Genomic DNA, 12,175 nt, shown 5'->3' on the forward strand with positions numbered 1-12,175 from the left:
AGCAGGCAAAAAGTAGGGGGGTTACTGCAACAAACGGAGGAAATGATGTGGGGGAACAAGACTAACGTAATCTCAGCAAGACACTTTATACCACCAGCTCCAACAGTGACCATCACCACAGTGTCTCACATATCTGATGGGGAGCTTATATAGGGAAGCTCTATGTCCGAGGGGGTATGGAAACCACAGGAAGTAGTGCAACACATACATATACTGGAGCTAAGGACCATGTTCCAAGCCTTAAAAGCCTTACAGTAGCAATTGTGGCACATATCAGTACCAGTTCAAACAGACCATACAACAGCAGTGTTCTTCCTGAACAAACCAGGGTAAACAAATGCCTTTGCCTTCAAGATGAGCACAGGAGATGTGGAGTTGGGCGACCCAGAGACAGATAACCATGACAGCAATGAATCTACCTGGAGTAGACAACGAGGAAGCGGTCAAACCGAGCAGGCAAGCATCCGCCTCACATGAGTGAGTTTAATTGGACCGTGATAGAGAAGGTTTTCAAAAAGTTGGGGAATACCAGAAACTGACCTGTTCGCAACACCAGGAAACGCAAAATGGCAAATGCAAAATGCCAATTCTTCACATCGAAACCCATCCCCCACTCCCTAGGGAATTCACTATTGATAGACTGTTCAGAGAAATTTGCTTACGCTTTTCTCCCGAATCCACTGTTAATTGTGAGTATCCGTTCAGCCGGGTCTGGTGGCTCAGTGGACTAATGTGTCCATTGCACGGGCCTGTGTTAGACCTCATTGTCACAGGTTCAAATCCCGGCGGGTCCGCTCAGCTTTGCATCCATCTGAGGTCGATTAAAATGAGTACCATTGAGTTGGGTAACAATGAACATGTTGTTCAGCACCAAGAGACCTCTGGGTAAACGTGTGCTTTACAAATACACGTTATGCTATGAATGACTCGAATAGTCATAGCTCCCCAGTGGGCAAGACAAACGTGGTTCTGAGGTCTGATAGAGATTGCATGCAACGTACAGAGACTGCCAGTGTCACAAGACCTGCTTTCCATGCACAAAAGGAAGGTTCTTCACCCAGAACAAAACCCACTGAGTCTAACTGCTCTAAAATTTGGCATAAAATTTGGTAATCTGTGACTGTCAGAAAAAAACGATGGCAAAAGGCCAACAACTAGGAAATGCTACCTGGCCAAATTGGAAAGAAGTTTGGTTTGCGTTGCTCCCTGGACGGGAGGACGTCACCAATTGCACTCCTTGGAATATTCCAAAAAGGTAATCACTCTTAAAAATGTTGATTCACGTAGTTTTTGTTATTCCTTATCCATATCATATCACTTCAATGACGTAACTTCAGTGGTTCATATTTTAGTTTCTCCTTCCCAATTCATTTCGGACCATGCCCTTCATCAGGGGCCTGTTTTCTGAGAACATAGAGGACACTTGTGGTATAGTAACAGGTGTACATGATCACATATGTATTAGGTGACATTACGCTTATAGTGCTTATTCCCTGTGTACCCATAGCGTGAATCATTGTGATAGTCTCATGGGAGTAGAGTGTGTCATGACCTGAATGAGTCCCCGCTGATGGAGTGATCAGGTGAATGAAAATACCAACCGGTAAACTGATGCTGTGTTGGTGCACATGTGACGGTAAACGCGGCACAGGAGGGTGTGCCCTAATTTGGTGGAGATGCAGGTGTGCATGCATTACGAGTATGGGAGTGGATCGACGTTCGAAAACTCATTTATGTGATGGAAGCATGCATTACAAGTTCGGGGGTAAACTGTCCTTCAAAAACACTCGATTGAGTCATCAGTCGTCGTGCGGTGCACTGATAGAATCTCTGTGGATTTAGGATAAAATGCGTCTTTATTTTACTTTTCAAAACGATAGTGCTAACATTCTAGTTCTCCGCGGGGGTTAATGGCTCACCTGGGTTTAGGTTGTTCTGAGTCATAAACTATTGTTTTCTTACTCTTCGAGCCCAAGTTAGTTTCAGGTGAGATGGCGTTTTGGGAACCAGAACTTTATAAAGGTAACCCGGAAGCTTGTCAGTCACGGTGAAGTGGTGATTGGAATAGACGAAGGACTGATTGAATGCCTTCTGGCAAAGATAAACAAAGGACTTTTGGAGTGCTCTTCTGTAGTCCTAGAAACCTGTGACGCTGTAATCACCGTGGTGACTAGGTTCGAATTAGTCAGTTAATTAATTAAATAATAGAAGAGGGAGGCGTGAGGATTCATGTTATACACTGTTTCAACGAAGGTGCATGAGGGAGCATGTATTAAAAGTTCGGGGATAAACAACCTGTTCACTCAGCTGTGGGGACTCATTCATGCCATGACACTCTACCCCCATGAGACTTGATGATCACCATGATTCACGCTGTGGGTACACAGGAAACAAGCACCATAAGCGTAATGTCACCTAATACATGTGATCATGTACACCTGCAACTATACCACAAGTGTCCTCGGTTTTCAGAAAACAGGCCACTGATGAAGGGCATGGCCGGAAATGCATTGGGCTGGAGAAATTAAAATATGAACCATTGAAGTTGTATCATTGAAGAAAGTGATGTGATATGGATAAGGAATAACTAATAAAAACTATGTGAATCAACATTTTTAAGAGTGATTACATTTTTTGAATATTCTAAGGAGTACAATTGGAGACGTCCTCCCGTCCAGGGAGCAACGCAAATCAAATATTGAACTTGGCCTCATACTCGGGAAGACAATTCGCACCAACCACCTATTAACCAATTGGATCAACCTCATTTTCAAGGTGTGCGAAGTCTCCTTCCATTTGGCTCAAACAAATTGGAAAGATGCAAACAATGGTGCCAGTTCTGGTCCGTTTCAGAACAGGACATGTGCAACTACAGTCATCACATATCTTACACACTTGTTAGGAGAAAACATAACTTATGCTTCACTAACGGTACATCTAGCAGCTATAGTGGCCTACACAAGGAGATGCATAGGAAGAAGCTTCTTCAGTGAGCAAAATGTGTCGAAGGAAGAATAGCCCCACCAAGGAGTGTGCCTACACTCACATGGGTCGTTAATGTGGTACTGACACAAATAATAAAAGAACCACTCCACAGGGCCACCGTGAAATGAATCCGGCTAAAGACTGTTTCTAATTGCTATGACTTAGCACTGCAGAGTAAGCGCACGCTACACTCCCGATACAGAAACCATGCATACAAATACACAAGAACAGTCATCATGAGGATTGACCCACACTTCCTTCCACTTCCAAATAAATCAAACTACCCAGATAACAATATTTTTTTCAAGAGCCAAAGACTTGAGCAGAAAAAGCGTTGCACACACTGGATGCCTACATTGCGAGAATGTATTACGTGGAGGAAACAAACAATCTGGAAGGAAAAACAACTCTTCATATCATTCGCAGGCAATACACGTGAAAAGCTTACCAAAAACACCATTGCAAGGTGGATAACTCTATAATTCAGATGTTCAAAGAGCAGGCATACAGTTGGAGACCAAAATTCCAATTAACGACATATGTATTGCAGCCACAGGGTCGTCAGTACACACATTCACAACACACTACTGCAGTGACGTACAGGTATAGAGGCACAAATGGTACTGAAAACAGTTTTAAAGGTCAGCCTCCCCTCAAGCGCACAGTAACCAATGAGGAAATTGCTAGTCAATGCACAGCATATGAATCCAGAAAAGATTCACTTGACAAAACAAAATTGATACTTACCTCTAGGAGTAGTTTTGCAACTAAATTTTTCTGGGTCCACATGCGACCCACTTGCCTTAACATGTAATAAGGTGAGACGTAAATTGGGGACATAAGAAAGGTAAAGACAAAGGAAACCCATGGGACACTGGATAGACAATTTTCCCCCAAATGAATCTGAAAATGACAAACCAGGGAGATTTTGGGGGGAGGGGGGGTCCTTGAGTCCAAAGAGGCTAGACTAATGTGGTAAATAAATAAATAATACCTCTATTTTTGACTAGATATACAATAACAGATAGCTCAATAAATAAGAGTCAAGATTCGAGGTAGCCGGAGTTTGCAGGTTTAATACAGCATAAAGGACAGGAACAGGACAACCTGCACGGGAATAGGATGGCAGCGCTGCACACGGGCAGGATCGGGACAACAGCTAACTTTTAATAACAATGCACAAGTATATATAGTTAAACAAAATACATGATGTTCAATACAATAGGCGTAGCAGTGGGCAGGGCCTGTAGCAGTCGCGAAAGATAAGGCAGAAAGTAGGTGTAACAGGAGGCGTGAACAGGGCGTATACATAGACATGTGATGTAAACGTAACAGAATATGTCATAAACGGGGCGGAAACATGGAGGGGGCTACCTAAGGAGCCGGGACCTCTAACCTAGTGGTGCGCGCAAGCTGGCAATGACGTGTTACTAGGGAGAAGCTGGGGGCTATGACTTCTGCGCTAGAAGGAGAGACTGAAGTCTGGAGAGTCAGAGCGACATGTACCTAAACACTATCTAGTATCTGATGTTTAGAGAACATATTGATAGAATCCAAAAGTTATCAGAGTAAAGGCTAACAGATTCTAAGACTGGTGCATGCATTATTCTACATGTAGTGCGTGTTGAGGAATATTAAATGACCATTAATACAGTATTTCTCTTACATGGAGACGTAAAGGCTAGACCATGACGGAAACTATTGATGCGATTCAGTAGCTTAGGAATGCAGGGAAGGAGAGCTGGACTGATAACTAGAATCATAACATACTCTTGGCAGACCAGCAGGCAGAGCCAGGCCGAGCCGGGCACTGTGAGGCAGGAAGTAAGTGAAGGGTCAGGGATACAGGTGGGGGCTGTATCGCTCCTCGGAGAGGGTTCAGGAGACAGGAGCTGAATCTGAGTCCGGGCCCTTTTGAGGCCTAGAAACGGGGACTTTACAATGAAATAACGTGCACACTGTGAAACGTGGCAACATAACTTTACATAGGCCTAATACTCGTAGCTTTCACGAGAACTGGAAACTGGCATACTAGAGTTGGACACAACTGTAATTGCGTCTTTAATCAATCATGGGGAATACATATGCATATTAATCATGCACACATAACATAAGATGGGGAACACGTAGGGACACAGAACATGGCAAAATTTACTTTTCCACACTAAGACCAAGTGGTGAAGCATGTTGATGCACCAATTTTACAAAAAAAAGGACTGCTGTTTCACAATAGAATTCTAGACCTAACCACTAGATGGCGGAATATTGAGCAACATATGATAATTCTTCAAGCTGCAAAACTACTCCTACAGGTAAGTAACTTATGATTTTGAATGTTGTTGCATACTAGCATGCTGGGGTTACTACCCACACTGCTTACTCTGAGCGGTGATGGATTAAACCCAGATCTTTTGACTGGGTGTGAGTGTTTGATTGGTTCAGATGCTCCGCCCATCACCACCCCCTTTTGTACCGCTTTTGGCCGCCATAAGTGTGGCAGGGCATGCTCAGACGTGAGTCCCTTGCTCACTTTGCCACTGGATTCAAGCAAGCCGGGCTGATGACTGCTGTAATGCCAGAAACCGGTCCTCGGAAGCTTGTTTCCAGGGAAGGCATGGTTTGGCAGTTCGGGCTGAACTGTTCCCATGAGGCACAGGGTCAGTCTGATTTACATATAGCCATGTCTGAACTGGGGTGGCAGAGTGGGCTAAAGAACGGTGATGGATTAAACCCAGATCTTTTGACTGGGTGTGAGTGTTTGATTGGTTCAGATGCCCCGTCCATCACCACCCCCTTTTGTACCGCTTACTCTGAGCTTGTCATGCTCTGCTTAGTTCCTGCAATTGTCAAGTGCTGCAATGGGATTACTTAGTTCCCAGTAAAAAGACCAGCAAATATGTACTGTAGTGTTTTTTCTAAACTGGGTTGCAACCCACCAGTGGGTCTCCAACCTATTATTGGAGAGTCGGTAAAAGCCTATTAATTAGATTCCATTAACTCACATTTGATGTGCTTCAAAGACAGAGGTCAAATATCAGTCTGACTTCTGACAAGTTACTGCTTTTTTTTAACATGGTATTAGTGTCTACAAACACCTCACTTTGCAGCCAGAGAAAGTAACGTAAATGATGCGCCAATCTTGCCGAGGGACAGCATGAAAGTAAAGGCTGAAGGATGTTTTTTGTAACGCAACAAAATAAAAATACCTGTAATGGGACCTGTGAACATTTGGCAGTTAGAAAAGCATGAGTAAATGAAGCACATTTTTGTAATTCTAAAGTGTGATGGAAGCAACAATTTTAATATGATAAAACTTCATGAATGAGCTATATTCACAGAAAAATTATTTTCTCACATTGTCATTTGTGTTAGATATAGTTTGATCAATACAAATGTACGTATTTGTAAACTCAGTGGCTATAGCAAAAGAAAATGTGCGGTCTGTAAATGAGTGCTCTGCTGCACAATGCTTTATTTGTAATCGCCCTCATACCCATTAAAGCACGGCGGGTTGCAAAAGTTTTCTTAAAAGTGGGTAGGTGTTCTAAAAGGTTTGGGAAGCACTTGTGTAGGAACGTGGGTTTCTTTTACAGTAACCTTACCACTTTTTGCATTGTTTCTGATGCACTTTGTGTGCCCGGGGTCCCTACCAATAGGCTTCCCACAGCCTCTGTTCTTTCCTTAGCCTGTATCATTGTGTAAACAACTGGCACAGCTCTGGCGTACCTGGAATTCCCTTGTAAAGGGTACCTATGGTACCAAGGACACTATAGCCAGGTAAAGGCCTCTAAGGGCTGCAGCATGTATTATGCCACCCTCTGAGACCTACTGCAACAAAAGTGCACCCCTTGCCGTTGCAGGCTGCGTATGTTGGTGCAGCTAACTACAAAGTAATCTGAAAGTGATTTCAAACGTTGTGAACAGCTTTCAACTCATTTTCTTGACTGCAAAAGTAATTTGAATGATCCTACAAATCCAGTGCACACATTTGATAAGTAACGTATGAAAAGTATCTTGCATGCTACTGAGTAAATATTGGTTCTAATAATAAAAATAACTTTATGAACAATAAATTGGCCTGCATTGAGTGCGAATGTGACATTTCTTGCCGGACTGTGCACAACAAATGCTTAACACTAACTCCTGATAAGCGTGACTGCTCAACCACACTACCATAAAAGAGTAAGGTATTCTATCCTTGAGCCTGTGCTTTATGCTGGGGATCCACTGTACTCTGTGTACACTATATTTTACTTTGGTATAGTATATACAGAGCCGGCTTGGTACAACTTGTGGTGGACATGTGACTTTTACTACTAATGACCCAAATTCTCAAACCCATCCAGTGCCTGTACAGTAATGGTAATTTGAAAAGCAGGGACCGAAGTTATAAAGTTTAGTTGGTAAAGAGGGTAGTGGTGCATTTAGGCTGATGCCACTGTTCAACTGGACATGCAACAAGTGTGGTGCAGGGAGCAGACGAGGAAACAACAAGAATGGAACGCTACTTTGCTGAAAGGGTTGTAACAAATGCTATCTCCCCTCTTCTGAATACTAAAGGTGTCCTGATGCATTCAATAGCCAGATAAAGGGATGGACCAAGAGCCATGTTTGATGTCCTCTGACATGCTGGAGAGGGTATGGTGGCACTGGCACATGCTATTGTATGTGATCTTGTTACCAATCAAAATATTTTGGCAGAGATTCTGTCCCATATCCTGTACATAACGAATTGTACCCGATTATGGCCCATTGTGCATGTATTTGGGATGTAGAAAACCTGTATCCCCTTCTCGATACTTGTCGGCAAGTTCATTTCCCAGCTGCTCCTCGCAGCCAGACTGGCCCATAAATTAAAAGCTGTAGAATATCGAGCATGGGTTTACATTGCTTGAAACTTTTAATTTGTATGGCATGTGAAAACTCTCAGTAACAGCCAGTGACCTTGTTCAGATATTTACATCGAACCAGTCCGTGCACAGCGGTCATCCCATATGCCTGATTCAGAAAGATGAAAGGGCCTAGTAGACTAACTTTTTTCTACATCACTGAGAGGGCTTGTTCTTTTGTCTTCCACCTGAATGCTGTCTTACGTCTTCCTTTTTAGGTCCAGCCTAGAGGCAGTGCGCATGCGCTGCTCGCTCAGCAAGCCATGCTGTAATAGAGTATACAGTGGAAGCCCTGTCAACTCTCCGCCCATGTTTTTAATTGGCTTTTGTCGTCGTCCTTCCGAGTCATTATGAGGCTTGTTATTCCCTCCTTGGTCTCGCTTTGTCTGTTTGTTACCGCCCATAATGACTTGACCATTTACTTGGCTCATTATACAGTATTCTTTATCTAGTGGGTGAGCACTTTTTAGGTCGAGGACCGTAGGCTGCGCTTGCGCAGTCTCGGTCAGAGATTTAATGTTTACCATTATGGGGGCATGAACCCGCCCCTCTTCTCCATTGGCTGGCCTCGTAAATGCTGGCCAGCCATTGGAGGAGAGGGGCATCACTCCCTTTAAGCCCAGTCTTTTCCCGATTCGTGGGCGTTTTTTGTAGCTTCTTTCTTGTTTTGTTTCTCTCCTCTTCCCATTGGCTGGAATTTTACCTTCCAGCCAATGGGAGGAGGAGAGAACAAAAACACGACCCCCAATCCCAAAAATGGCGGTGCATTTCCGAAGCATTTCTGCTTTGCCTCGGAGAAACGTGGTCGCAGTCACAGCTCATGTCTCTTGTGGCCCTATCGAGGCCACCTAAAGCAGTAGACTGTGCTCGGCTTTCCTAGGTGCGGACAACAACGTCTTTGCTTTCCTGTCCGACTTATCCACGCGGAGCTCACAGTGAGTGGAGGTTGGATGTTTTACTCCCTTCCAAGGGAAAGGGAATGGAGTAGCAGACGCACCGAAGCAGGGCCTCAAGCTCACAGCCACGGAAAGCGAAAGCACTCCTGGCAGCCGCCATGCGAGAAACCCCCGACACGCGCCCTGACAGAGAAGCAAGCGCAAGTCACCCTTGAGTTGGCCGCTTGTGCTGCTGTCTGTGGCGCCACGGGGCTGCTGTCAGCTCTCTGGCCTCTGGGTGGAGCCCGCCCGGCATCAGCTGCTGACACGCCAGGAAACACTCGAGCACACACACACACACCACCTCGGAGAGCGGCCCGGGATCCAAGAAGGGGACAGGCGGAACTCCAAACACTGCTTGCTGTCCTGCCCCCTCGTTGCTTGTGCTCGCTCTCCTGCCCTGCTATTGGCATTGTAAATGACAGTGCCATTTATTTATGTTTTAAAAAAAAAAAATAACTAAAAATGTCATGAGCAATGCCAATAGCTCTAACTTTAAAAATGCAGAGACCATTGCATTGTAAATGCTTGTTGTTATTGATACTGATGGGGACAATGGCGGCTGCTTTTTATTGTATATGCATGCGGCGCACGCTTTAGGGACACTGCGCTCAGTTTGCATTTTATTTTCTAACTTTTGATTAGGAGAAATAAAACGTTTGGTGTCCCAGAAGCGGGCACCGCTTCTGGGACACCAAACGTTTTATTTCTTTTTTTACTTTTACAATGGCAATAGGTCAAACTCGCAATTGTGAGACCTATTGCATTGTAAATGCTTGTTCTGTGTTGTCAGTGAGCGACTACACGTGTTTTTATGCTTCTCCTCTGATGCTGAACGATTTCGTACCGTACCTACTGTTTTGCTTTGTCACTTGCCAGCGTTCATAAACTTGATGAAGACATCAGTGGGCTTGTTCTTCTGGAAAATATTTAAAGCTTTTAACAAGTTACTCTTACTAGGTATAAATGCACCCGGCTGTTAAGAAGCATCTAAAACTGTTGCATTAAAATTGAAAGGAATGCTGACTTTTTTTAATGTGACTTTGTCTTTGTCAATGCTTCTCATTCTTGTGGGCGTGCTTTGTTTGTGTTGGCGGGCAAGATAGAAGGCTGAACTCACGTCGCTGGTGCTGGGCATCGCCTGCAGAGGCCCATTTAATTCTGTATGGTTGGTGCCTCGACTCTGGGTTACTGTGGCAACTGCAGCTCCTGGCACAGGTGAGGGATTTATTAAAGTCGCCTGGGTGCGAAATACGAACAAGGGTTCATGGTAAGCACTCTGCTGAAAGACTCACTCAAAGGTGGTTCCTAACCAAGGCTCCTTTTTACTGCAAACTCCATCCTATAAACAGTGCCGAACAGAAAAAAGTACATAAACCGTGCCGAACAGAACAAAGTACATTTATAGGCAGTATTGTAGGATTTCCTGTCCATAATACAGTTGTTGCGAAGAAAGGTTAAACTTAGTTTGTGGCCTTGGACCTCTGATACATTTACACGTATTTGCAAGTTATTAGCGTACTGGAAAGTAATGTTTTTCTTCAGTCGAAAGAATGTGTTTGAATTCAGTGCTGTGAAAAGATGATTCTTGCAAGGCTTCGGTTAAGGCCTTTGCCCGTTTTAAAATTCTAAATAGCTGTAGGGTTATGTTTTCTAATTTTTTTTCCTTGTGACTTAATAGATGTTTTTCTTCCATTACTTTAGCAAAGAATGGCGCAGGAGGTTTTGACTCATTTAAAGGAGCATCCAGACGCATGGACAAGAGTTGATACTATATTGGAGTTCTCGCAGAACATGAACACCAAAGTAAGCTTGTGGCTGTGTTAAGAAGTCACATCTTTCAAATATTTGAATCCTAAAGTCTCGAATTACATTTTCAAAGTAGATTTCAGATTGAATGGCGTTCTGTTTTGTATTCTAATGTGTATGATGCTTTGTTTCCAAACTAATTTGGTTGCATCCCTTTGGGCACACCTTGGGGTTCCTGTGAATAAAAGGACTCCACAGAATCTTTTAATGTTTTGTCTGAATTCTTTTGAATGTTTAGCGTGTATGACTCAGTAGTCCGAAATTCTAATCATTTCATTCTTTGTATTCATTCAGATTTTCCAATACACTTATCCTTGCTCCTATGCATTTCGGGCTAAAGAGCCTTTCTTCTGGGACCATATCTACAAAAACTAAAACGAAATCATAGCATCTGCTTAAACCAAATTAGTTTGGAAGCACAGCATCATACATTAGACCCAGACGTCACTAGGACGAAGACGTCACCAACGGAGCACCCAAAAACAAATTAAACCCTATTTAAACTAAAAACAACAACCTGAGGCTGTGCACCAGTTATGAACCTAAAGTGTATTCTAATGTGTGCCATGGGCATTAATTTGGGATTCGAGTATGGGTGTATTATTCCTTTAAAGATTAACTTCTTGCATCCAAGTCTTAATTACTACGATGATGTAGTCTATACTGCTAATAAGAAATTGCTTTAGTGGATGTTTTTCTTAAACACTACAGCCTATCGTTGCAATAACAAGGTGCATATTCTTCTAGATTATTTGTAAACTGTTTGATCTGTAATATAGATTTAATACTAGAGTTCAGTTTAATGCAGTGGAGTTTACAATTTAAGTGTCTCCTTTAAACAAAGTGCTTTTTGGGCCGTATACACTTTACATGACTAACATTTTAGTTAAATGGGTAACATTTTGAGAAAGATAAATAATTTACTGTGCCATCCTGCTCTACCTTCCTACTAAGGGGTGTACTTTTGTTTCTTTTGGGGTAAATTCGTGAAGTACTTTGAGACTTTTGCAAAATGCGGTGGGTGGGCATTTGTGAGTTAAAATTTAGATCTTGACATTTGAAAATGTTTGTTACATTTGCCTATAATTATGCGCTAAATTGAAAAATGTGTATGCAGTTTGACAGGTGCCTGGGTTAACTTTTGCAGATCGGTCATAACTCCTCTTTTAGAGAATCCACTTGACATTGGCAGACACTTAGCATGTTTACTCTTTTGTCGAGATGTAAAGCTACATGGAGATGCATCAAAGGCGCAATTTTATAATTTGCACATCACTACCTTTTCCAGTATGTGGGGGGTTGGGGGCAGTCAAAGAAGAGGTAAAGAGTTGATTTTTCTACATTTTGTAACTGCTTAATGACACGGAATAGAATTTTGCATCTGATGACATGTTAAGCATATGGCAATGATTTCTGGTTTCCCTAAGGTGGTTTTCAGAGTGGGGGGTGGGGTTATAAATCATTAATTTGTTAAAACGTTTGGTCATTATACACAATTTGACGGGGGCGGGCGGGTCATGAACGATGAAAATTGGCTGTCAACCACCTGCTGCCGAA

General features: G+C 43.1%; 1 protein-coding gene across 2 annotated transcripts in view; it reads left to right on the forward strand.

The window, feature by feature from the left end:
* XPO1 (exportin 1) overlaps positions 1-12,175 on the forward strand; it is a 960,241-nt gene that overhangs the window by 115,632 nt on the left and 832,434 nt on the right. For both annotated transcript variants that reach the window (XR_013596235.1, XM_078649290.1), the window contains exon 3: positions 10,514-10,615. Coding sequence is in view for 1 of the 2 variants with exons in the window: in XM_078649290.1 (XP_078505416.1) it covers positions 10,514-10,615 (102 nt within the window). In the remaining variant the exon portion in view is untranslated. The remainder of the gene's footprint in view (positions 1-10,513; positions 10,616-12,175) is intronic.

This window comes from Lissotriton helveticus, chromosome 6, assembly GCF_964261635.1.
Source record: "Lissotriton helveticus chromosome 6, aLisHel1.1, whole genome shotgun sequence".
NCBI classification, from domain to species: Eukaryota; Metazoa; Chordata; class Amphibia; order Caudata; family Salamandridae; genus Lissotriton; species Lissotriton helveticus.